Genomic DNA, 25,893 nt, shown 5'->3' on the forward strand with positions numbered 1-25,893 from the left:
TATTTATTATGCTAATGTTTTGAGTCCAAAGATCAACATCAAAAAGAAAAAAGATTTAAGTTCTACCTAGTAAAAAAAGAGCACAGTTAATCTCACTAAATGACTAAATCTGAAAACGCTGCTTTTGTATTAAATTATTACATATTTCATACATGACAGGGTGACTACTGTTTATCAATCATGATTTCAAACAATATGGCAAATGAACAATGCATAAACAGAGATTCCTCTTAAGGAATCAGACAAAAACTCCCCTCCCCCTAGTTAGTATATAAATAACATACAGACTCTCTCACGACTCACTTCCTTAACATGGCTTAGCTGAACCAGTTACTTAGTAAGAGGGATGTTAGAAATCCAAGAAACACAAAAATGCATAGTATTCATTTAAAATTTGTGTGGATGTCAGTTGAGACACACCCTTTTGTTAGATATTTTGGTAGTTTCTACCAACAGTCACTGTAAAGGAACACTTTTTATGAACCTTTTACAAATTCAAATAACATAGAAGCAAACACCCATGAGTGATTATGTAAATGAAGAGAAGTTTATTTAATGAATTGCCATATACCACACAGTATGTATTTCTACACCAACACATACAATACTTAATTTTACATTTTATGTACATTATTATATACACACAACAAATTTAAACTAAAGCGCCATGAAATAAATATTTTAAATTAATATTGTTGTGTACCTTAGTATATACAATTTATGCATGAGATCTTTTTAGAATTATAAACTATGTGTGTTTATAAAAGTTAATATCAATATCCAAATGTGTTTTTTAACTTTTTTTTTTAATTAATTTTATTACAATCAATACATAGCAATCAAGTTTTTACAAAAAAAGAATTATGTTAAGAACAGATCGATCCCCACCCCTGAGAGAGAGAGCAAGCCAAACGGTGTAAAATTTAAGGCTTGTAAAAATACCTAAATTAATAAATTCTCTGTGCTTTATAAACTTATTTTAAAATATTACTGATTAGATCCTGCCATGTTTTGAAAAAAGTCTGTACGGATCCTCTAACTGAGTATTTGATTTTTTCCAATTTCAAATAGTATAACACATCAGTTTCCCACTGACTGAAACTTTAACTTTTAACACAAATATGTTGCTGAAATAAACTACAGCAGCATTTGTGGGTTCTTTACAGTCAGTAGAAAGCTTCTATTTATACCTTAAGGCAGGTTTTACCAAGTGTTTAACATAATTAATGCAAAATGTTGTGTGATTATTAAATGAATATTAGACTTTCAACTTATCAAAAACTGTTTAATAGAAAATCAATCAAATTATTTATAAACATTGAAAAGCATGAAAGATATCTTTGCCTAACAACCACAATCCCCACCCACTACTTACATTTAGCATGCAAGAAAGGGGAAGTCAGATATGTAGGCAAAAATAATGAGGCAGTGAGGACATAAAATTAACTAAATGTCTTGCAAGTTTTGTTTTCTTTTTTGGTGACAATGCGCATGATCTCTTTAAAGGTTTGGAAGACATTTCTGTCTCCTTTGTCTGCTGGCTAATGGAATTTCTGGGAATGTGATGGATGTTGAGGGACTATCTTCCTGCTGGGTTGCAATTTAAATGTAAAGGTACTGCATCAAAAAGTAAGAAACTCTCTGAAAACCTCTGAAGTATTTTTGTCTGTAATGTACATGGATTAATGGGATTCATTTATTTCCACAGCTGACTGAATAAAAGACTATATGTTTGTACAGCATTATAGATATTTGGATCAACTCTTAACAATATAATACTGTATTAATACTAGACAAAATAAAATCACTCTTATTTCCAGTCCACAGAATATTATTTCAGTTTTGGATAAGCTAACAAAGCACATATAAAACTACCCTGACCAAATGAAATAAAGTAGAAAATACAACTAACCTTTTTCCATACTTTTACATGTATATACAATATACAATTACAGTCAAAGTGTTTTGTGTCTGTACATCCTACATATCATTTTTCAAAAAATGCTTATTCACTGTGACAATATGACCGACAATGAAAATTCTGAGCAACTACAAGGTCACAGGTTCAAACAGGGGGATGGTTGCATACAATCCTGTGGTTCTGAATCTTATTCTTTCTGTAGGTGTTTTATTTAACAGATTTATGGAAAACTCTTCATTTATGGAGGGTAATCATTTTGTCATATGTTGCTCTTCAAATATTAAACTTTGTTCAGGATCTACAATGAACCCCTTCTTTATATAATTCTGATGTGAGCAGTAGGATCTCAAATGTTTAGCTATAAAACAACTTGGTTCTTTACAAATTTGCATTTTTAGAACTCAGCCCTGCTTTATCACCTACCAACACTACTGTCAAACTGCCTTGTTTAAGTATCAGAGGCTTTAGTCCGTTTAATGTGCAACTGTAGTTACATTTAGACACAGAATGCTCTCAGGTGTTCATTTACATCCTTTATGTCTTCGGATCTTGGGGATCACAGAATTGGCGTACCCTTGCTTTTGGCCTCCAACTATTCCACACGTTGTAGTCAAACATTAGTGTGGAATTTTGTTTAACCCTGCATGCACTACGGAAACGTCTCGTTTACAATCGCATAATAATTCAGAGTACTTATTTAAAAAAAAAAATGTGACTGAGTCTTCACAAATGATGTTTAGGCAGTGGTGGGGCCTTTCAATGGCTTGAAGCTTTTTTGTTTTTATTTACTTATTCATATACTTTAAGTATTATAACTTTCATGTTATTGTATTGTTTTTGTTATTCGTTTTCATACTGGTTGTTTTAACCTGATTTATTAAAAATAAAACATGTTTTAAAAAACGATGTGTCATTGTAGTGTCGGGTTCGCGCTGCGCGCATCGTCGACCGCAAAAAAGGTCTTTTAAGTTGTTACATACCTACAAGAGACCCACACGGGGCTGTCGATACAGAGTGTAAATCTGTTTATAGAGAGATAGAGGGAGATAGTGAAAACAATGCGAACTGACACCAACAATTCACTATCAGCCTGCTTCAGCACAGCCGCAATCACGTGACTTGACGATCGCGCGCGCGCATACGCGCTCCTGTCTTGGAGCGCAACAGCTGCTGAGTGAGTGAGATTTACAAACAGACAAGTGGGTTCCGCGGGAGGGGGGGTTTAAAAAAAAAAGTCTATTTATTTATACAATTGTATAGAAGTTTAAGTTAAGAATAACTAGTGACGACCTTGCACTATGGCGAATGGGTAAGTCGAGTCTGCTTGGATATTCTTCCTCTTTTTTTAAAAAAAATCTTATCTAATGGTTAGAGGTACGTCGGCGTGCAGCCACACACAAAAGCAGGAAATACCGTCTCTTCTTCACGAGATGGGATCCGACTGGAGTAAAAGGCAAATCCTAAGCAGTGTGAGAAAACTGCTGGTAATGGATACGCACGGTTTACTTACATTTATTCCCAAAATGTAATTCAGTGTTACGTTAGAGGAAGAGGGGGGAAGTTACTTTTTTCATAGCTTGGCCAACTTGTTCCCGTGTTGTCCGTTGTCACCCTCCTTCTCATCAATAATTGGCGAGTCCGAGTCTAATTTCTCACATTGCTCTGCCTTTTCTTTTTTTCTACCGTGGGCAATTCTGGCTTGCATTTCCAAGCGTCAGAAGGCATCCTCTGGACACCAGATTCACAATTTACAGGTTGTGCGACTATGGGATAGCGTTAAGGAAGCGCGGCTAGTAAAGAAAAAAAGGTGACACGATGCGTCATGCGAGCCACATGTTGGGATATCTTTGAGGAAAGAAAAGTCTGTCCGCGACTTGACACGGGGATGTGGAATCGGACCGTTTTGTCTGTTTGCCCCTAAAGTTAAGCCATAGTTATGTATGTAGAGCTCATCTTCGCGCTCTAAAGGTAAGTCCGATACTTATGGAAATGTGACTTGACACTTTCAGGCGTCTTCCTTTTTAAATATGTTGCTTTGGATTAATGCGCCTCAGCATTTTAAACTCCATAATTAGATTTCGTTTCAGTTAGATGAGCGAATCGACAAGACTCCCAGTTACATGTGCGTTAAAATGAATGGATAGTTCCTTTAAAAAACTTGTGGGGGTCGGGTCATAGTCCCAACTTGATATTATCTTCCGTTATGCATGTGAAGGAAATACGGTGGCGTTTGGTAAGTGCAGTAGTGGGTTAGTCGTTTAATGTATTAATAATCATTAGCATCAGTCACTTATATATATATAATATATATATATATATATACACACACACATATATATATATATATATACACACTCGACTGAAATATATCAAATATATCAGGCGACTGAAAAAGGCACGTAATATACCTGAGTTTTGTTCTCGGCAGCTCTGGCAAAAGTTTGCCCGGAGTCGATTATCTGGTATGACTTGAGCCACTCGGCATCCCAGTGGTTGCTGCTAAGGGAGCAGCAAGTTGAACAAAGGAATTGTGTCAGTTAAGCAACAGCTGTCTGAGCTTTTTGCTTGTTGCTCCAATGCAGGACAGTGGGGGAGAAGTCGTTCCCTGCTTGGGTTGTGTTGCGGTACCTCACTTTAGAATCTTCTCATGTAAGACAGAGTCCAAATAATTATTGCCCATGATAGCCTTGTTCAGCGCAGGCCATTTATATGATAGACATCTAGGAGACCCTAGCATTCAGAGTAAAACATACAAGTTTTTGTAAGGGAATGAGGAGGACTAGCACTTTGAGTAAGGTGGTGTACCAGTACATTGATGACCCACGTTTCCTGACCACTTCATTAATGATTGGGGCAAAACAGGGCTTGGTGTATTCAGAAACTCTTTTGAGTGTTTGTGTGGGATGCCTTTGGCTGAATAAGGGAAAGGGACAGGGTGTGCCCTGAATTAAAAGAGCACCTTCATTCTTTTGTAGGTTGTACTTCAGGAATAGTGTAGAACCCGCTGAACTTGATCAAATGAAAGGCTGGTTGATTTTTTGTTGTTGTTAATTTTCATTCCTATAGTTTTACGCTATAAGGCAACTCTGTTTTATGTGCTCATTTTTACAGTATTTTTTTTTTTTTGACAGTTGTGGAAAGATTTATTACATTTAACCTAAAATGAAAATAAGTTGTCAAAAATCCATCTGCAACAAGTGTAATTTGTCGTAAAATGATGTGCAGATTCCTTTTTAAAACCGAGGTTACTAATGCACCTCTAAAGGCTATTACAATTTACTGTCCAAAACAAATTGCTTAATGTTTAAGGTCCGTGTTCTCTAGTGTAAAACTTTGTTAGTCAGGATTGTTTTTATCATGAGTGAATGATGTTCTAGAAACTGAAAGTACTATTTGAAATCAGGAATTGGCAGATTTAAATTTTCATTGTTCAAATGAGTAGTCTTGCTCCACTTTTTCTGTGCTATAGATGAAAGGCCTTGTATAACTAAAGTTGACAGCAACCGATTTCAGTAAATGTTATATTTTTTGGAAGTCTGTATATGTATATTTCCAACAATTAAAAACATTGCCAATAATTTCAATTTGCAGTCACTTGTGTCAAAAACAGTTGAAATTATGGGGTTACTGTGAGAGCTCAATATGTCTAAAGCAAATCCCTTCTCTTGCTTTACACTTGGTCTTTGCCTTGAGCTAATTGATATTCTTTCTTTTCTTTCACTTGTTTTCTCTGAAGTCATTTCAGTATGATGAAAAAGTCATTTCCTGCTTTGGGATTAAAAGAAACAAGTCAGAAATGTCTCTGTGCTGGTGAGAAATAGCAAAGTGCTCTCTTTCAGACTAAGTGGAGGCTAGGGTTTCTGTGTGAAAGAAACCACATTTTGCTGAATTTCCGCTTGTTTGGAGAATTGAGACCCAGGAAGCCTCTACCTGTTGCTTTCATTTCAGTTAACTGTTTAACATTGGTTTTTATAACCGGGTGAGAAAAGGAATTTAAAATACTTAATATTGCTTGCTACTTTTAAATCTTATGGCAATGTCCATTGTATTTATATGTCTAAAAAGTGATAATGGAACCTATGGGAAGCACCCTTTTATTAATACATTGATAACTTATTGATGGATTGGAAAATTAGCTCCTCATCAACACAGAACATTTGTGGATTTAGTTATTTAGTGTCCATTGTTTTTGAAATTTACAAAATACAGCTGTGGTCTATACATATGATAAAGCAGATGCTAGAAGTCTTCATGGTTTTCAGCACTACTTGTTTCCAGTTACATTCCCATTTGTTTTTTTCTGTATTATTTATGGACCAATTCAGGCTTGACACCTTAGTTCTTTGGCTTCTGTTCAGTTCTGATTTGATATTATATTTTGACTGACATACTGAAAGTCTATATGTGTTTGTACTTTGTATGTGTGTATGTATATATGCATACATATACATACTTTTTTTCTGGGAACACCTCTGTGTGGTCCAGAGGTTTCCCACTTCCACAAATGTGGAGGATAGTTAAACTATCAATTCCAGATAGGCCCAGTATAGATGTGTTTCAAGTTTTGGGAAGATTCCTGCCCTGCACTTGATCTTTGACACTAATTTGGAAAAAGCAGGCATGAGAATAAAAATATTTATTCATATATGCGTTTGAAGACATATCCACATACATTTTAAGTGGAAGTTAGTGAAGGACAGCACCAGTGTTTACCTTTAAAAGGGAAAATTAGTTTTTTTATGTTATGCACTAGTAAAAGAAGAACAATGTAAAACATTTGGGTGACAAAAGTATTGCTGAAGGTAGTTTGATGGAATTCTCCAAGCAAGTATGTCAATGTTGGGTGTGCCTCTGTAGAAAGACTTTTGAGCTCCTCCATGGAATGGAGTGCACCATGTTACCTCCCCACTAAAGTGGAATGCACCATGCTCCAAATATTGACATACACTGTATTATACCATTATTGTCCATATGTGGTAGGTTTTTAAGCAGATTGGTTGGAATCAAGATGCATGTATGTCAAAAGATGAGTGAGTGATACATGTTCTTGAAAGTGTTTCATCAGTTTCTGAATATGTGAAGTGCCATCAGATATTAATATGAGATTACAGTAGTAAAGAATATACAGTTTTTGTTTTTTTTTTGAACAAAAAGATCCCTGTTGTAACCATCTGCAGAGGAAGGAAAGCATTTAATCTGATTCATTTTCTTGTAGCTTGGTATAACCTGTCTTCTGTAATGGTGACTGTTTCAAAAGCTGTTCCGGAGCTGATGCTCTCCAAGGTTTAATGAGAAGCAGGATTGAGTGGTAGACTACTGCTACTATGTCTGATGCTATACTAAGCAATTATGTGTCTGCACTGTTGCTGCAACTGCTACCAAACAGAACATTCTAGGTTCAGTTTGTATTTTAAGGTTTTTATTTTGGCAGATAGCTTGCTCATCTGTAAGCTTCTAAAATAAGCAAATATATCATAGATTACTCTGTTTCACGCATTAGTGGTAATTAGTCCAGTATAAAAGCATTTGCCATATTAACATCAGCTGTTTGGTTTATCTCCAAGTTCCTTTCATCATAACAAGGTTTTAGGTACAACTGAAGCAGGTGTTACCAGGTCAGGTGCCCATACCTGATGCAGCCCGCTTGAGCTGACTTTTACAAACAAGGATACAAACATCACTGCATGAAGTAAATATAGAGTGATAGCACAAACACCCCAAGTTAATCTAGTTTGTCTGTAGTTCCACTTATGGTCATACTACAGGGTGGTCCAGATCTAATTATGCAGATCCAGATCGTCTGGATGACTTTTGATTTATGCAGGGACGATTCCAGTTCGGCCCAAAGACGATTCTTCATGTTGTCAGTTCGCACACTTCTCAATGGTCTGTGATTTTTCGGCTGATTTTTCTATGTAATAAACTTAAGTTATAACATAATGAAAATTGCATAATTGGATCTGGACCACCCTATACTTTGCAAACCATACTTCTTTCTGTTTGTGGTGTTTATGAACTGCTACAAATTTCTCTGTGTAAGCTTATTGTGGATGAATAATACCTCTAAGTTCAAATATAAAGATAATATCCTGCCCTCGAACAATGTCATTTCTGAAAGCAGTTCTCAGTCTCGGTAGTCGATTTAAAAAAAAAAAAATGTTCAATATTTTTTTTTTATTTTGTATGCTTTTGAATGAAGATATGTAATTTGGGGATTCTAGTGCCCAAGAGTTCAAGTTCATTTCACCAACCTCATAAGGATGTGTTTAAGTTATTTGTTAAACAGAATTTTGTGTGTTATGCTTTTCAGAAAATTGTAAAGGTAATGTTTCCTCATGTAAACTTGAATGTTTAGTGCCTCTTCATTTTGAAAGTGATTCCTGAATTAGGATTTGACTTTTAAGAAACACTTTTCTTACTCCTTTGGCGAATGGCACAGCTCAGCCTAGGTTTAATCTAGACCAGCGTTTCCAGTATTCTCACAGGATACCATTATTGGGTCCCAGTGGGTCTCAACAGCAATGGACGACATTGTTCCCCATTTGTAATTGCTGTCATTTCACCAATGGGGAATACCAAGCTATCGGTAGTGTGCTTGTTTCTCATCAAGGGGGATCTCTTTGAATCACTTGTTTCATCAGTGTGGTAGCCCAGCTGTTCAAGTCATAGTTGTTTCTAAGGGAGGCCAAAAAACACTTTTTTTAATTGCTGCATGTTCATCACCAATGAACTTAAAACTGTCATATGACCATAAAGGTTGAGAAACACTGATCTAGACAGCATTGGATACAAGGCAGAAACCTTGAATAGGATTTCTCACTTATTCATATTAGTCCAGTTTTGATCCATAAACCAACCTAGGCTCCACATTTTTGGAAGTGTGTTAAAAACTTGGGTATCCAGTACAAAACCTGTGAAAAATTGAGAGCTGTAATAACGTAGTAACTGTTCTGTCTCTCTCTTCCACTCTTCACTGTAACCCATCAGTCCAAATTTATAATGGTGTGACTTATTTGACCAAATCTGGAATGTTTCTACATTAACAAACTTACAAGGATTTCTTAGATAAAGAGAGAGAGAAATGAAAATCACTGTTCTGATTTTTGTTGTGTCAAGAATACCAAAGTGTCACTGTGTTACTTACATTTCCCAGTGTACATTGTTTGTTGAGCTGTAATATAATATATGGATATTCCCTTCCTGGATGATTGTGGCAGAGAGTAGTTCCTTAATAAAGTTTTTGAGTTACTAGAGAAAAAAAAAAAAAAATCTGTATTTTCACCTACGCTCATATATTTGTTAATGGTCAGAAGAACTGGAGTTAATGAACAGATGGAAAAAACTAGGATCTTCATCAGGACTGTGAATAGTTTGGCAATCCTGTAGACCATTACAATAAAGACACTAATGTTCTTAATCAGAATAATCTAAGAGACTTCATTTTTGGCCTATAGTTACTTTCTTGACCAATGTAAGTTGCTACTACAATCAATGTTTAATACTGAGAAACACATTTTTGTAGGATTACAGTAACCTTTCATTGACTAACTGGCAAGTTTCAAAGTCATGGCATAAAGATCATCAAAGACATACCGGTTAAAAGTAACCAAAAAAAAAAAGCTGTCTAAAACCTCTATAGACAGGACAAATCTTAGATTTTTTAGGTAAATAACATCGAGTGATGGCTTGCTGCATGGTAATTAGAACATGCAAGTACTGTACTCTGTGAATGTAATAATAATGATCTTTTAAACCTATAAAGTAATTGTTGTAATGCATGGTTTGTATTTTTGTGAGAGACTAGTTCATATTTTTGCATATCTGTTTTGTAGCATATCTGTGGTTCAGCATGCACTAATTTTTTTGAAGCGATATAGTAAATCAGGGTATCATCCATTCATTGAAACATTGCAGTAAATGTGCCTTAAGCCACTTTCCTTGCAGATTCTTTTTAAGGACATTTCTACTTATGAGCCATGGATGGAATTCAGTAGTTTAATAAAATAAACACATTATATTGAAACAGCAACAGAAGCATGCAATATATATGTAAAAATACATACAGGGTGGTTTTGTTCAAATTCTAACTGTCCAACGCCAGCTGCATTGTGAAAAGGTTAATTCTATAGGCAACTGAAAACCTTTTCAGTTGGACTGAAGTTGTCTAAAAATCATGTCCCATGGTGCATCCACTATTAAGACAGACCAAGTGCCGCCACAGACATAGAGAAGCAAAACAGAATGGAAGAGACCTATATGAGAAATGTAAAAATGAACTGTGATATTAACATCACTTGGATTGAAGATGGTGTTTTGTTTGTCAAAGTATTTAATATTTAGTTGTATTTTATGAGTAAAATGATTATGATTTAAAATCTTTATATGGGTATTCAACTCATAGGTTTTCTTTAATGCTAGTATTAACATACTTTATATGAATATACTAGTATTCTAGCTTCATCATGCCTTGGCTGATGTGCATTCTGCTGTTTCTTAGACTTAATTTAATTTTGCAGCTAATATACTATATAATGTTTTGTTTGTAGCTTGTTGGATGTTGCACTTGTGTGATTAAGAAAATATAGAGTAAAGCTCTAATGAAGTATGTAGTTGGTAGTTTGTTTTGCAACATGCACTGGGTGTACATCTTCCTGAGCCAGAAATGCTAGCAGATATGTGAAAAAGACAGTTCATGGGAAACTAAAATGAAGAAATTGTACAGGGAATGAACCTGCAAATAAATGAATGAGCAAGTTTTTATAGTAAAGCACTAATTTTTACACAAATTAGTTTTGGCATGTTAAGTTTTGTAATAATTTAGAAACTTTTTTTTTTTTTCAATTTATTTTTGCTGTGTTTTGCAGGTGCTGGTTGCCAATAGTATCATTCTTCTGGATTCCAGTGGCATCAGGCATACATTCCTTTTGTACTTGAGGGACAGCATGAGAAGGCATCAATTTATTTGGCTCTTACAGCAGTTTTCAGTCATTAAATTCAAGTAGCATCTTTGTTTCAAGAGGAATTAAACAACTTTAATATGTTTAAGTTTAGAAGAAAAGCAAACAGAATCCTGTTGCATGATTAGGACTTTGAACCCTAACCTGGTGCTCTGTGGTTTCTCAACTAGATAGTGGTTGGCTTTGATTTGGGTGTTTTTATTTAAGAAACCATGCCTACCCACCCTTTATTAGCCTATGTAGAAAGCCCTGATGGGCTTGATCAAGACTCTTTGACAAGCACAAGTGCTAACATGCCAGGATCTGGCTCTAGTATGACCTTACATATGAACGTTCATGAAAAGAGTTTGCCCGAGGTGGAAAGCTGCATGCCTTTGGATTGCATGTTTTGTGAAAAAACCTTCAAACATCAGGAGGAGCTAGGCAGTCATGTGTTAACACAGCATCGTACAACACTTTGTGAACCTGCTGTCCTGCGAGTGGAGGCAGAGTTACTGAGTGCAAGAGAGAATGGTAACTTAGAAGTCAAGCCATCAGTACATGATGATAAAGATGAGTTCAGCTGTGAGGTGTGTGCCATGGTCCTAGAGGATGCTACAGAACTGGAGGCTCACATGAGAAAGCACAAAGACTCCTTCACATACAGCTGCAATGTGTGTGGCAGACGCTTTAAAGAACCCTGGTTCCTGAAAAACCACATGAGGACACACTCAGGTAAACCTGGATCTCGTAACAAGCCTCAACAGGATGTGGAGCTTCCTGCATTTATCAACAATGTCATTCAGGACTCTATCATATCAAGTGTGAGTTCTCCCTATAAAATGTGCATGGTTTGTGGGTTCCTGTTTTCCAGTAAGGAGATTTTAATGGAACACAGCAAGGTACACACTAGGGAATTGGAGCCTAATGATGAGGATGACAGAGCTGTTGAAGGACAACTTATCACAGGGCAGCCGTTCTCACAGGAGTCCTTTCTTCATTTCCTTAATTTGCGTCCCCATACTTCAGAAGTACAACACAGAGAAGAAAAATCTGCCAAATGGATTGTGCAGCTTGACCCATTTAATACATACCAAGCCTGGCAGCTTGCAACCAAAGGTAAGGTTGCTGTAGGGCCAGGGCAATCCAAAGAGCCTGGTCAGGAAGTTTACACTGACAATGAAGATTCCTCCTCTGATAAAGAAGAACTGAATGAAATTTGGTCTGCCGAAAAAAGTTACAAACCAATTAAGGAAGGCTTTTCAGGTGTAGGTAGAGTTAAGCATAGTAGCGGAGATCCACTTTCCCCTGAGCTTGATGGAAAGCTGTTGCATGGCAAGGACAAACCTACTCAGTGCAGTGAATGTGGAAAAATGTTTAGAACCTATCACCAACTTGTGCTGCATTCCAGGATACACAGGAAGGAGCGGGGTGGTGCTGAGAGCCCAACTGTCTCAATTGATGGAAAACCTCTGAGCATTAGCTGTGTGGAAAGTGGAGTGGACAGAGCTGAAGAGGGTTCAGAAGATGGTTCAGAAGAAGGCAACCATGGTGAAGCATTTAATTCAGGTAGGAATATCAAATAAATGATCACATGACCATTGTGAGATGAGCAGTTGGTACAACAGTAATTACTTAAAATGCTTGAAAGTAACACCCCAGGGTTTAGGTTGTATTGAAAAAGGACCTTTTATAAAGTCTAATATGTGTTATTTAGTGACTTAGAATTATTTAATTATTGTTCTTTCTCTGACTTTTTCCACTTCTGTATGAGGTCAATGTGCTTGACCAACCTTCTCCATGCAGCATGATCTTACACTTCCTCTCCAGTCAGACCCTTTTCCTTCAAATCTTGGCCTCAACCTAGATATCTTAGATATCTCTCCCACTTTTCTTGTACCTGTGTTTGTCTCATTTCTTATTCTGTCTTGTAACTTCACACATCCATCTCAGCATTCTCATTATTGGTACATCTGACTTCTCCTGTGCTCCCTTTACTGCTTATGTCTCTGCTCCTTACGTCATTGTGGGTTATACCACAGTCTTAAAAACATTACCTTTAACGTTCATGGCAATTCTTTGATCACAAAATACTTCTGATACCTTCTTCAATTGTTCTATCTGCAGTTCATTCTCTGGTTTATTTGTGAACCTAATTTTCAGTCTTGGGCTACCACTGATCCTAGATATTTAAGTTTATCCACTCTTTTTCAGTAGCTCTCCCTGTAGGTTAACTTCTAAATGCTGATCATAATTAAACCTCATATATTATGTCTTCTTCCTATGTATCTTTAATCCTCTACAAAACATTTCTCCATTCTTCCAACTTCCTTTCCACTTCCTCTTTTCTGGTGCTTCACAAGACAGTTTCATCAGCTTTTGTCCCGTGACACAACTCATCCATAGATCGAAGAGGTAGGGACTTAATGAAGGTCCCTGGTGCAGGCCTACTCTGAAATCTTGTCTGTTACCTTAACAATGCTTTTACCTGTTTCCTCACTCTCTCATACATATTAAGGGCACAGTGGTAGCTCTGAGGCTAGGATCTGCACTGGTATCGCCATCATTGCCAAAAGAGATCCTTCTCTGCTGGTCCCTTGAGCAAGGCCCTTGATCTTCAATTGCTCCAGGGGTGCTGTACAATGGCTGACCCTGCGCTCTGACCCCAAGGGGTATGCGAACATGAACAAATTCCTAATACAAGAAATTGTATAAGGTGAAATAAAGAACAAAAAAACTATATGCTAGGCAGTCTTCACATGCTTCTCTGGTACTCCATTCTCTCCCATGCACCTCCTAACTCTTTACATGACACTCTATCATAAGCCTTCTCCAAATCAACAAACACAATTTGCAATGTTGTCTTTTTTTCTCAATGTTTCACTATGAACTGTCTCAATGCAAAGACTGCATCAGTTGCTCCTGTCCCTGGCATAAAGCCAATCTTCTCTTCCCCTATGATGGTCTCTTCTCTTTATAACTGTTTTCTAATTTTTCATGGTGCATATCAGTCTTACCTCACAGTAGTTTCGACACAAATTATTTGATTAGATATAAAACAAAACATTTTGAATTGTACTTTTGGATGTACAGCTTTGTCGTACTTGTAGTCTTGCTGACATAGAGCGATCAAATGCATTGCTTCAAAACCTATAGTGGTGGGAAAACCTTTTGAATTGCTTATTTCTGCATTATTTTATATATACAATGTTAATTAAAATCACCACATATAATTTATTGTGGGTCTGCGAATGCAGTGGAGTGGGCTGTCGCCCAGCTGAATTTTGTTAACTGCCTTTGGAAATTAATGGGTGCTGCATCTTCTAGATCTAAGATGTAATCATAAAGATTATGGCATGTGTCCATTATTTCACAGGTGTCCATTTGGATTTACTCCTTTTATATCCTGTTACAAATTCATGATCTACATTGCTATTTAAAGAAATATATTGTTTACTAAGATTTATAGAGTGGCATAAATCCTCGAAATAAAGAGAGAGACATCCAGAAAAAAATTAACATAAGCCGTAATAGTTAAGATTGGCTTTGGTCATTGCTGTTTATTCTTGATATAAATATGTTTTCAAAACTTACAAATAACAACTTAAAACGTGGAATTGTATACATGGATAATTATTTTATACGCCTGTGAGATGTATTGTTCCCTCTGGGATGCTTTTCTTTGGTGCTTCTCTATTCCATTACATTGTTTGAAAAGGTCTAATTTTTACACTGCATTTTTTTCTTCTGTTTTTACCACTAACAATGAGAGGGGTGGTCAGTGATGCATACTTTCTGTTATGGAGGGGTTTGAGTTGGCATCAAGCATTTTTTATCCAAGTGTGCAACGGTAATGGAATATTATATATTAACACAGATTTTTAGTTCAAAATAATATGTAACGTTGGGCTTTGTCTATAGTCTTTTTCACACTTATCCACTAACCAAAGCTAAATCTTTATAATGGACACATTTTCTGTTAACATGTAGAGTAATTTATTAGAATGCTAGTTCCTACCTTGCATCAGGAAACCAAATAGATCACCCAGATTGGACAGTATAAACTGTAGTTCAAAAGTTAGTACAACTGCAAGAAAATATTGTTCACGTTGGAATCTGAGGGAGAGAGAAAGAGACATCTTTTTTGTGTACTATTTATTAGAATGTTAAACCTGGTCTTTTGCTTTGAAATGACCTGATTAAAGCAGCAAAACTTTATTTCTTTTTTGTTTTATAACTCTCTGGGCTTAAGTTTATTTTTGAAGCATTTTACTACCTTTGGAATGATTCTGTAATGCTTGCTAAATGTCTTTGTATGTGGCTGGCACTCAAGCAACCATAAAATTAAAGGCTAAAATGAAACACCTTCACATGAAGGTGTCTAGAATATTGAAGACACAAAACATGGGTATTTCCTGTCCTAAAGCTGATAAACATAACTAAGTCTAGCAATAAACAAATATAAGACCGAGGATGATGTTAATGGATACATCTGAATAAAAACATATTAAATTAATATTGAGAGTAGTCTATCACTGATTCTTTGTGCTAGGTAAAATGTACATCAAGTGGTGTGAACCCTCCTAGTAGATACTAGCTATATCACTATACACTTTTTTTGTGGATTAACAGATTTGTCATTCTTGTATATTTGTAATTTATACTCTGTGCCTTCACCATCCCCTACATGGCTCTGATGTCCAAAACTGGAAATAAGAATGTCTGTCCTTATGTTAAGACATCAAATGCAGAATATAGATAGTTCCACTCACAGTTGATTCTCATTTGAGTCTTTTGTTATTCCTGATTTGCTATCAAAGCTAAAAATCCTAAAGGTGCATTATTGTATTCCATCCCCATAGTCGGATATGACCAAAGTTTTATGTGTTAATGCAAAGTTTAAGAGGCATTAAAATGTATTGGTAGAGTCCGCATTTTAAATCTGACTGATATTTCAATACTTGAACCCAATGATAGCTTGTATCTTGGATTAGGTTAGATAAACTTTGTTAATCCCATGAGGAAATACTGTAATAGCTAGCATGGATCTGACGTTGTACATAGCTTAACATCTTTTTACCTCCTCATTTTCTTAATTTTGCTGATTGCTGGATATTCCAGCATTGCAATGTATCAACCACGTTTGTCCCAAATTTATTTTTAGACCTTAGTCTCTGGTGTTTTAATTTTGCCAGCACCAGATAGCAAGAAGGTTGATATTGTATAAAGCCTGCATCATTTAGGGCGTTCATGTGTCACGTATTAGTTTAGGACAGCCATACATTGTGCTGTCACTTGTTATGTCATCAGCAGTTTGGGTGGGAGTTGAAACACAGAATTGGTGTGGATGCCATATTAAACCTGATGAACTCAAGCTGACCATGCCTGAATTTTTTTTTTGGCATGCCAAAAAAATTATCAGGAACCCATAAGCCCCTTGGTTCTGGTCACATCATATGTTATACCTTGAAAGTAGCAACTTTGTGACCTTCGTTAACTTTTTCACAGATTTGTGCTAGTTTGAGAAATCACTTGGGAGCTCAAAAGTAGAGTTTAAAGCACATAATGTATGCCAGCCCTTACAGCTAAATAGCTACCTTGTATATCTCCCCATGCCTAGTAAAATTCATGTCAAGTAAGCACACATTTTGTTTTGAGAAAGGGAGAAGTAAAGAAATTGGCTCTTGAAATTAATATACTGTAGTTAATGAAGAAAGGCATCCTTTTCATTTTTTCTTATACATATCCATTCACATCAGCAATTCTTCATTTTCATCATTTGAAGTTTATTTAGTAGTACTAGGCTGTCTTCACATTAGTCTTTGCCTCATGCTGTATTGTTGGTAATTTGTAGTGTTTTCTAGGCAATGTAAACTAACACTTTGGGGGGGGAAACAATGGCTAAATATTGAAAAGGTCTTTTTGCTTTTATACGTATTGTAAACTTGCAAGGTGTGGTTTTGCTACATTCCTTCAGTTTTTAATTTTACTCAGAATATGTGATTAACTGCTCATACTTTTTTAAATGTTCATAGCTGTACACACTTTGTGCATTTTTTTTTGAACAGATAAAAGTGAAGATGGTTCTGAAAAAGGGAAAGGCAAAAACTTTGGTTCTTCACGAGAATGCAGTTACTGTGGAAAGACTTTCCGTTCAAACTATTACCTCAACATTCATCTCAGGACACACACAGGTAATTTTCTACCATGTTTCCCACCACATTAAATACTTGTCACTATTTTTATATTGTATAGTTTTTTATGTTTCATTTTTATTTACTGGGTCGTACACTACAAGTATTGATACTCTCTGTTTTGTTCTCCTTCCAACAAATCTGTTTTTTTTTTTTTCTCTTGGAAAGAGATGGTGATGCTGGTATTCTGAGCAGCCACTGGAGATAAAGTGATGCTAGGCATCTCATGTATGTACAATTTGTGATTTTTGCTTTAGCAAACTTCACAAAATCAAGTTTTTGGATATCTGGTCACCAGCTGATAATTGTGTTTTTATTTAGGACCAAAGCATGTCACTGTATGATCTCTGTATTAGAGGCATACTACCAATTGCTTTTTTTCTTAAGTTCATATCTTTTGCTAATATTGAATGCCTAATAGAAGATGTTTTCAATTAGACGTAAAAGAAATGTATATTTAAAATGAAGAACTGTTTCCCTGTTTTCATTCAAAGTATATATAACGTATTTAACTTAATGATAAAAATTTTAAATGTAATTTCTTGTAAGGGTGCATGCTGAAGATGTATAGCATTCAAATTAGCACTCATTACACTGGTAACTAAGTACTGACAGAATTATGGAGTAGATGATACAAGAAAATAACTACCATTGCCTGTCTTCCAGTAGTGGAAGATAGACATATCGGTGGATTTCTATCTGGTCTTTCACCTGCAAAATATATGCTTACAAAAACTACACTTCTACTATGATTCAGTTGCCAAGGGTATGCTCTGAGTAAAGTGCATTTAGTCCAGATATCACTATTTTTCTTTTGAGCTGCAAAATAATCAAATCACCTGTTAACATTGTTTCAACATTGAAAATTACTATTAGAGCAGTGGTATGATGTGTTATATTTTTACAATTATTACATTCATACATTGAACAGCTGGGTATAATAGAAATTAGACAATAATATTCAGGTACTATTATGACCCATATTTTAATGGATAAATTCAGTGATTTTAAAGTGACCTATATTTATGCAACATAGCATGCTATCATTTACCCCTGGCACTTGTTTCTTGATTGAAGCTATATGTTGCAGTTTAGTATAACATGGTATATCACCCTTTAAAGATCTTAAATATGTCCAGTCTGAAGCTAAAAAGCCCTTTGTTTAGCAAAACAAGTCATGATAATAAAAGGAGGGTGGAAAGAGACAATTTTATTACAAGCTTTGTCAAACTAGAATCTAGAAATAACATTTCTTTGTATCTATTTAGTGCAGAATATCTATATAGCCAACATGGTGTGTGTGTATATATATATATATATATATATATATATATATATATATATATATATATATATATATATATATATATATATATATATATATATATATATATATATATAATATATTGTGAAAATAAACAGTAGAGAGATAGATAGATACTTTATTAATCCCAAGGGGAAATTCACAAACACTGTGACCACATGTTTTATCCTCTGCTGTTTTTTTGTTTATTATAATAAAAGGCTATGGCAGGTAGCACTTAAGTTAATTCTGAAATCCCATTAAAATATCTTTTTTAAGTGAATCTACTAATTTAAATCTAATTTTTACCTAAAAGTAGAAGCAAATTATTGTTCCAAATATCATCCAAAGGTGATATTTTGGAGCTAATGTAGGAAATAGGTCTATGTAGTTGGAATTGTAAGTTTAGCACAGATGAGTGCCTCGTATATAGCAGCTATGACACATTGTTATGGAATGAGTGAATTAATAAACTTGCTATGCCAAAAGCTATGCATTGGTTATTTCTGTCACAGTTACTTTTTCCAGTTTATTTTGTAAAATCGAAAAGGTCCCTAGAAGTACATACTAGTATTCGACTGTGAATTGGTCTCTACTGACAATCACAAAACCACAAGATAAAATGGTCTTTTCAGCTGACAGGCCTAGGTTTGCCAATGACTGTAGTAGTAATTCCCACTCTATAGCATGCAGTGGATTCAGAAAGTAGTCAGACCCCTTCATGTTTTTCAACATTGAAGATTCCCAAGAGCACAGTTGTCCTCATGATTCTTAAATAACCGCCTAGCGAAATTAATAATGGGAGAAGGAAGAATGCCATGTTAAAAAAGGTGACCAAGAACCCTATGGTGGCTCTGATTGAATTCCAGAGAACCAGTGTGGAGATGGAAGAAACTTCTAGAAAGACAGCCACCACTTCAACAGTCTACTAATGTGGGCTTTATTGCAGAGTGATCCTTCCTTCAGTAAAAGACACATGGAAGCCTATTTGTGGTTAACAAAGACACCTGAAGGACCATCAGACTGTGAGAAATATGACTGTCTGATCTGACGAGACCAAGATTATATCTTGTCTGGAGGAAACCAGATACTGTTCATCACCTGTGTATAGTACCATTCTATTGTTAAAGCATGGTGTGGGGATGTTTTCCAGTTGTAGAAAGTAGGAGTCTAGATGAAGTTTTGGGAAAGCTAAATGGGTCAAAATACAAATATTCTTAATGAAAACCTGCTCCAGACAGCCATATACCTCATGCTGGCCTGAAGGTTCACCATAAAGCAAAATAATGACCCTAAACACAAAGCCAATACAACACAGGGATGGGTTAGGGACAGCTCTGGTGATGTCCTTGAGTTGTCCAGCCAGATCCTGGACTTAAACTCAAACTCAATCAGAAGATCTCTGGTGAGACCTTAAAATAGCTGTCCACCAATGGTATCAACCCAGCCTCACAGAGCTTGAGAGGAATTGCAGAGAAATATGGCAGAAAATCCCCAAATTCAAGTTTTTAAAGCTTACTGTATCAAGAGCAGGAAGACTATTTTGATCTTCCTCCCTCTTTATTCTCTAGTTATCTGTTACAGCTCCTCGGGAGTATATTTTGGCTTATATAGGTAAGCCTCAGTAATGAAGGTCAACATCTTTCATGTTCAAACATACTGGTGATTTTAAGTGAATGCATATTTGTCAAAATACTTCAAAAAGTATAGCCTATGCACTATTTTAACTTTAATTTTCAGTAGGTTTGTTACAAGGTAGGTTTGGGTACAGAAAGTATTCAGACCCCCTTCAATTTTTCACTCTTTGTTATGTTGCAGCCATTTGCTAAAATCATTTAAATTAATTTTTTCCCTCATTAATGTACACACAGCACCCCATATTGACAAACAAAAAAAAGAATTTTTGAAATTGTTGCAGATTTATTAAAAAAGAACCATGTGATATTTCAGTTTTTCTAAGTATTCAGACCCTTTGCTCAGTATTTAGTAGAAGCACCCTTTTGAGCTAATACAGCCATGAGTCTTCTTGGGAAAGATGCAACAAGTTTTTCACACCTGGATTTGGGGATCCTCTGCCATTCCTCCTTGCAGATCCTCTCCAGTTCTGTCAGGTTGGATGGTAAACGTTGGTGGACAGCCATTTTTAGGTCTCTCCAGAGATGCTCAATTGGATTTAAGTCAGGGCTCTGGCCGGGCCATTCAAGAACAGTCAAAGTTGCTGTGTGTACATTAATGAGGGAAAAAATTAATTTAAATGATTTTAGCAAATGGCTGCAATATAACAAAGAGTGAATAATTGAAGGGGGTCTGAATACTTTCCGTACCCACTGTAAGTGTTTTGAGCATGGGGAAGGCCCTATATAAATAAATTGTAATTTTTTTATTTTTATTAAATAACAATGATTCTGAGAGAGCCCAGACCTCTTCCAGAAATTGTAAAATTGTATAATACAGTATATATGCACTATATCTTTCTGAAAGCACTTTGTGTACATATTTAAATAAATGCTTGTCCAACCTAAATATGTCATTTAACATGTTAGAACATATCCTAAATCAAATGGTACATTTGTTTTAGGTTTTTATCCCTTTGTATATTACATCATTATTGATGTTCCAGTGTGAGTCCCATGTGGAAAGGATGTGGTGTTCAGAATTAATAAATATACCTTCAGTCAGTGTGTCTGGGGTAAATAACAGCATGTCATTACTGCGGGTGAAAAACAATGCATAGTTCTGAAGCATGTCTATTTTCATGGAACCAATATATTTTAGTCCTGCTTTTTACTATTTGCTTTTAAATTATAGGTGAAAAACCTTATAAATGTGAATTTTGCGATTATGCTGCGGCTCAGAAAACATCCCTTCGATACCACTTAGAGAGACATCACAAGGACAAGCAGTTGGATAATGAACTGACTTCTAAGCCTTTGTTACTACCAGAGGGCCATCCACCATCTTTAGATAAATCTCATCTAGAACTGGCAAGCACAAAAAGCAGTACAAAGATTCTTGATGTTAACCATAATACGAAACAAGCCAAGCAGATGTGGATTCCTTCCAGTAAGGTTTTTGATAAAGCTCCTCACAGCAGTTTGGCAAATGCTGCAGATGCCAAAAAAACATCTACTGTTAGTCCTTCCTCCTGTGTTAAATGGAGTCCGCAAGTAAAAGAACAAAGGGCAGATTGTCTACTTGTGCCAAGTGATGCTACTGCAGAACATTCCAGCCAAAATACTGGGGATTCTACACAGTTAAAATGCAAAAATGAAGAACCCATATGCTCAGAACAACATCCAGAGACTCCATTAAACCTGTCGTTGAAAGTTTCACTTACTCTTTCCTCTACCTCAATTCCCAAGAGTGCTTTACCTGTAAATACATGCTTATCTTGCACTTTTAAAACCTTCCATCCAGAGGTTCTTCTGATGCACCAGAAACTGATGCATAAAGCCAAACTTGAAAGTATCAACAGGAACAAACTAAGGGCTACTGGAGGGGCAGTCAGACAAAAAAGATTTACTGGCTGCCCACCTGCCTTGGAAGGAAAAGACGTGTCACCATTGCCTTCCATTTATAGAAGCTATCCCCGCAGGACCAAGTCTCCTCCTTGCCAGCAGCCAAAGGTGCAGAGCAAACCAACTCTACCTCATTTGTCTCAGACTACTGTACACTTGCCTGAAAGAGAGACTAAGAAAATGAGAGTCGACTCTTCCTCAAATATATGCCCCCCTCGGGCAGATGTAAAACGAAGCCCTTCTCAGCATTCTCGAGATGGTGAATCTCAAGGGAAAAGAGAGAACTACCTCCCAGTTAGATCAAATTTCTCAGATTGTGAAGGACGTGGTCAGTGGCCTCAAAGTGCTAAAAATGGAGTTACATGGAAAAGTGACTATCTGAGGGCTGGTCCCTCAAGTGTTCTTGCAAATTCTGCTTGTGTGGATTTTGGAGAGCCATCAAATAAAAGATTCAAGAGTTCTGGACTGGTAAATCCTTTGCAAACCTCCTCTGAACTTAAAAACTCCAGAATTGGTGATAACTATGGCAGATTGGTAGTATCTGGGAGGAACATGCGAGTATCTCCTCATGAGAGTTTACCTTCAAAAAGGGCTACATCTGGTTCTCCACTGAAGACATCCTTAGCATCTTCTAATGTGAGTGATCAAGACTGGAATGTTCTAAGTATTCTCAGGTCCTACAGCCCCAGTGACCTAGCATCTTTATACAGTTCAAATTCTGCCAGCACAAGCCAAGTCTCCACAGCAGGAGTAGAAGGTATATTTTTCTTTTGTTATATTGAAATATATAAAAGCAGAAAGTAACAGATGTGCTAGTTGTAAATTTATCATATAAATGGAAGATGTCAGAATGGTGTTAGAAGTTTAGTTGCAATTTTGGTTAAAATTAAAATAGAACCCCTAAAGTAAACAAAAACCCAACACTAAGTGAATATTGAGAAGTACACTGCCACTGTAGAGAAATCTGTCAGCAATAGCATTACTCCAGTTCCAGCGGCTATTCCCTCTCAAGAATCATGACTGAGATGTGTACTTAGGACCAGGGCTGTGGATTCAGTACACAAAACCTTCGACTCTGCCTCCTTAATTTATGGTACCACACATATTTTCTGTGTTGATTGAAAGCACACACCATACAAGAAGCATGGCATTTCATCACTGTCAACATTAATGGTAAAGTTACTTTATAGATAAGGTAAACTTTATTAATCCCATGGGGAAATTCTGCAAATTTTAGCACCCTGACAAGTTTAAAGTTTGTATTTTGAAGCTTTATCAATGCTGTTATGGCTTTTTATATTTTTCTATTTTTCTCTTTTGTCTCACTCCTAATTAGGTGTGCTAAATTACATTAAATTTGGAAACAGTATGGTGCATACTACTTTAAAGAGTATTTTGGAATAATGTCCAGAATAGGCAGTTTTAGAGCTGCCAATTGAGGAGCGAGTGTATATGTTTCAAGCAACTTGTTTACTTATGTTCAGCGTGCACATTTTTAAAGAATGACTTGCACATGGCAGAGTTTATCAAAGATTGATTTGGTTGGGAGCAGCGCCCCTGAAGACAGAACATTGGGTATGAGTGTGGGTCTGTGAAAATATAACGGTATTAAGACTGCTTTTTGCAAATGTGAGAGAAGGTACATATTTATAGGGAAGGGTGCTTATTTGAAATCCAACAAACTTTTTAAAAGTTTTTAATGCATTACACATTTTTAACTGGTTTCACAGTTGTCTATGCATGTAGGTTGTTTGGGGTTGTGGAAGTCTATTAGCCATGGTTTGGGTATCATTTTATTGTTTCAGGTTTGGAGTGGATGCTCTTCTTGGAAATGGATCCAGGTTTTTTTTCTCTCACTAAAAATGCTTGTTTACCTCACTGTGTCTGCTTTGTTATTATTTAGACAAGCTTTCTCTTCATTTACTTATACATTGCTATTCTGCCTCCCATGCCACTGAAGTTCAACTTAGTACATTTTGAAGTAAACTTTTGTCTTAAAAGATGTCACAGAAAAATTATTATATACATTGATGTCTTGGATCATACATGAACCTCAAATGCTCCAGGCTTAGTCTCTAGCATTGACTTCCCTTTCTTAAGTGTTATGAATAACAAAATTATTTTCCATCTACAGGCATTCCCCGGGTTACATACAAGATAGGGACTGTAGGTTTGTACTTAAGTTTAATTTGTATATAAGTCGGAACAGGTACATAAATTAATTTAGTAAATGCTATTGTTGACCGTCTGTAACCAAGTGCTCTGCCAGTGAATAATGGAGTTTCACCTCTCTCTGACCTTTTTATTTCTTCTTTATTTTCAATGGTGATGGTTTTTCTCTTCTTTACTGTATCACCAGCACTTGCATCAGATTTGTGTTTCAGAGACATTGTTGAAGGGAAGACAAAAGATTAAGATGAGCTCTTCTGCACAGCACCGTACATGCTATCACAGCAGGAAGGCACCCCTCATCAGCACGTCTGATGTACTGACAAGAGAAAACTTCCTGCTATGTACGTAACCGCACATGCAGGCTTGCTATTGAGAATGAATAGGGGATCGAGGGACGGTTATTCACCAGCCCACCTCACTGTCACCTCCACTACAATATGCTGCCTGCAGTGTCCACCCACCAAGAACGAATATGGTGCAGCCAAAGCCGGGTAATGAATCACCCCCATTCAATAGGCAGCCATCCGATGCACACTACAGTGCTACCCCCTGCCATCCCATTCACCCTCAATGGCCTCCGTTCAGCCACAACAGGGTCACCACTTGCAGCATTACCAGCCGCCCACCGAGAACGAATGGGGCAGCCGTGAGTGGCGGACGGGCAGTGAAACTACTTGCCGCCGAGGGGCACTACACTGTGCGAGCAGTGAAATCGCCCCCCCTCTAACCTCCGTCCAGCCAATGCTTGAAACATTACTAGCCACACACTGAGAACGAATGGGGCAGCCGTGTGTGGTGGGCGGACAGTGAAACCGCTTGACGCCAGGAGCCGCCCAAGGGACACTACACTGTGCCAGCAGTGAAATCGCCCCCCTCCAGCGTCCGTCCAGCCACTGCTTGCAGCGTCCCCAGGCCGAAGATGACGGAGTGGCACTTACTGAGGAGTATGTGTCGCAGCTGTGGCCTCGTTAGTAAGTCGTAGGTCGGATGTCCGTAACCTGGGGACTACCTGTAGTTTTATCATTGATATTATTGATATGATTGATTACTTGTAGCTCTAAATGAAATCACAAAAATAGAAATGAAGTTTTAAAATTGCTCAGTAAAAAGTACACAAATATTATATTTAAAATATTTAGTATATTTAATGTTTAAAAAAATGGATAGATGTTTGTTTTACTGTTCAAATAAATAGAAGTATTAAATGATTTTTCCTTTGCAAAAGAAGGCTTCTACCACCCTCTTGTGGTTTTTTTTGGATACAGTGGAAGTAAAGCATACCAAGCAGAACTGTCGCTGTAGCAATTCAGTGGATCTGCAAGGTCAGACCAACAGTGCCTTGTACTTGGAAAGCAGTTTGTATTGTCATTGACTAACTTGATGTTATGCAGTTAAAATGAAAATACCAGGCACTGGTAACATTTTCAACTGTCAGTGACCATAAACTAACCTAGTAACCAAAAGAAAATTCCTTTTGTGCACAAAAAAAAAATCGGAAAATCAAATAACCTTTATAGTTTATGTGAATTTCCCCTTGGGGATTAATAAAGTATCTGCGTGGGTTTCCTCCGGGTACTCCGGTTTCCTCCCACAGTCCAAAGACATGTAGGTTAGGTGCATTGGCGATCCTAAATTGTCCCTAGTGTGTGCCTGGTGTGTGTGTGTGTGCACACGCGTGTGCCCTGTGGTGGGCTGGCACCTTGCCCGGGGTTTATTTCCTGCTTTGTGCCCTATGTTGGCTAGGATTGGTTCCAGCAGACCCTCGTGACCCTGTAGATAGGATATAGCAAGTTGGATAATGGATGGATGGATGGATTAATAAAGTATCTATCGATCGATCACTTGTGCT

At 36.7% G+C, this 25,893-nt stretch overlaps 1 protein-coding gene across 6 annotated transcripts in view; it reads left to right on the top strand.

Moving 5' to 3' along the window:
• The window catches only part of znf217 (zinc finger protein 217), a 68,911-nt gene that overhangs the window by 20,003 nt on the left and 23,015 nt on the right, over positions 1–25,893 (top strand). Inside the window, exons 2-5 of one of the 6 annotated variants that reach the window (XM_039735385.1) lie at positions 1,507–1,629; positions 10,786–12,426; positions 16,926–17,051; positions 21,163–22,629. In XM_039735385.1, the coding sequence (XP_039591319.1) occupies positions 11,091–12,426; positions 16,926–17,051; positions 21,163–22,629 (2,929 nt within the window). In that variant the 5' untranslated portion in view covers positions 1,507–1,629; positions 10,786–11,090. The other 5 variants (XM_039735386.1, XM_039735387.1, XM_039735384.1 and 2 more) reach the window with 5 other exon arrangements.

The sequence above is a fragment of the Polypterus senegalus genome, chromosome 14, assembly GCF_016835505.1.
Source record: "Polypterus senegalus isolate Bchr_013 chromosome 14, ASM1683550v1, whole genome shotgun sequence".
NCBI classification, from domain to species: Eukaryota; Metazoa; Chordata; class Cladistia; order Polypteriformes; family Polypteridae; genus Polypterus; species Polypterus senegalus.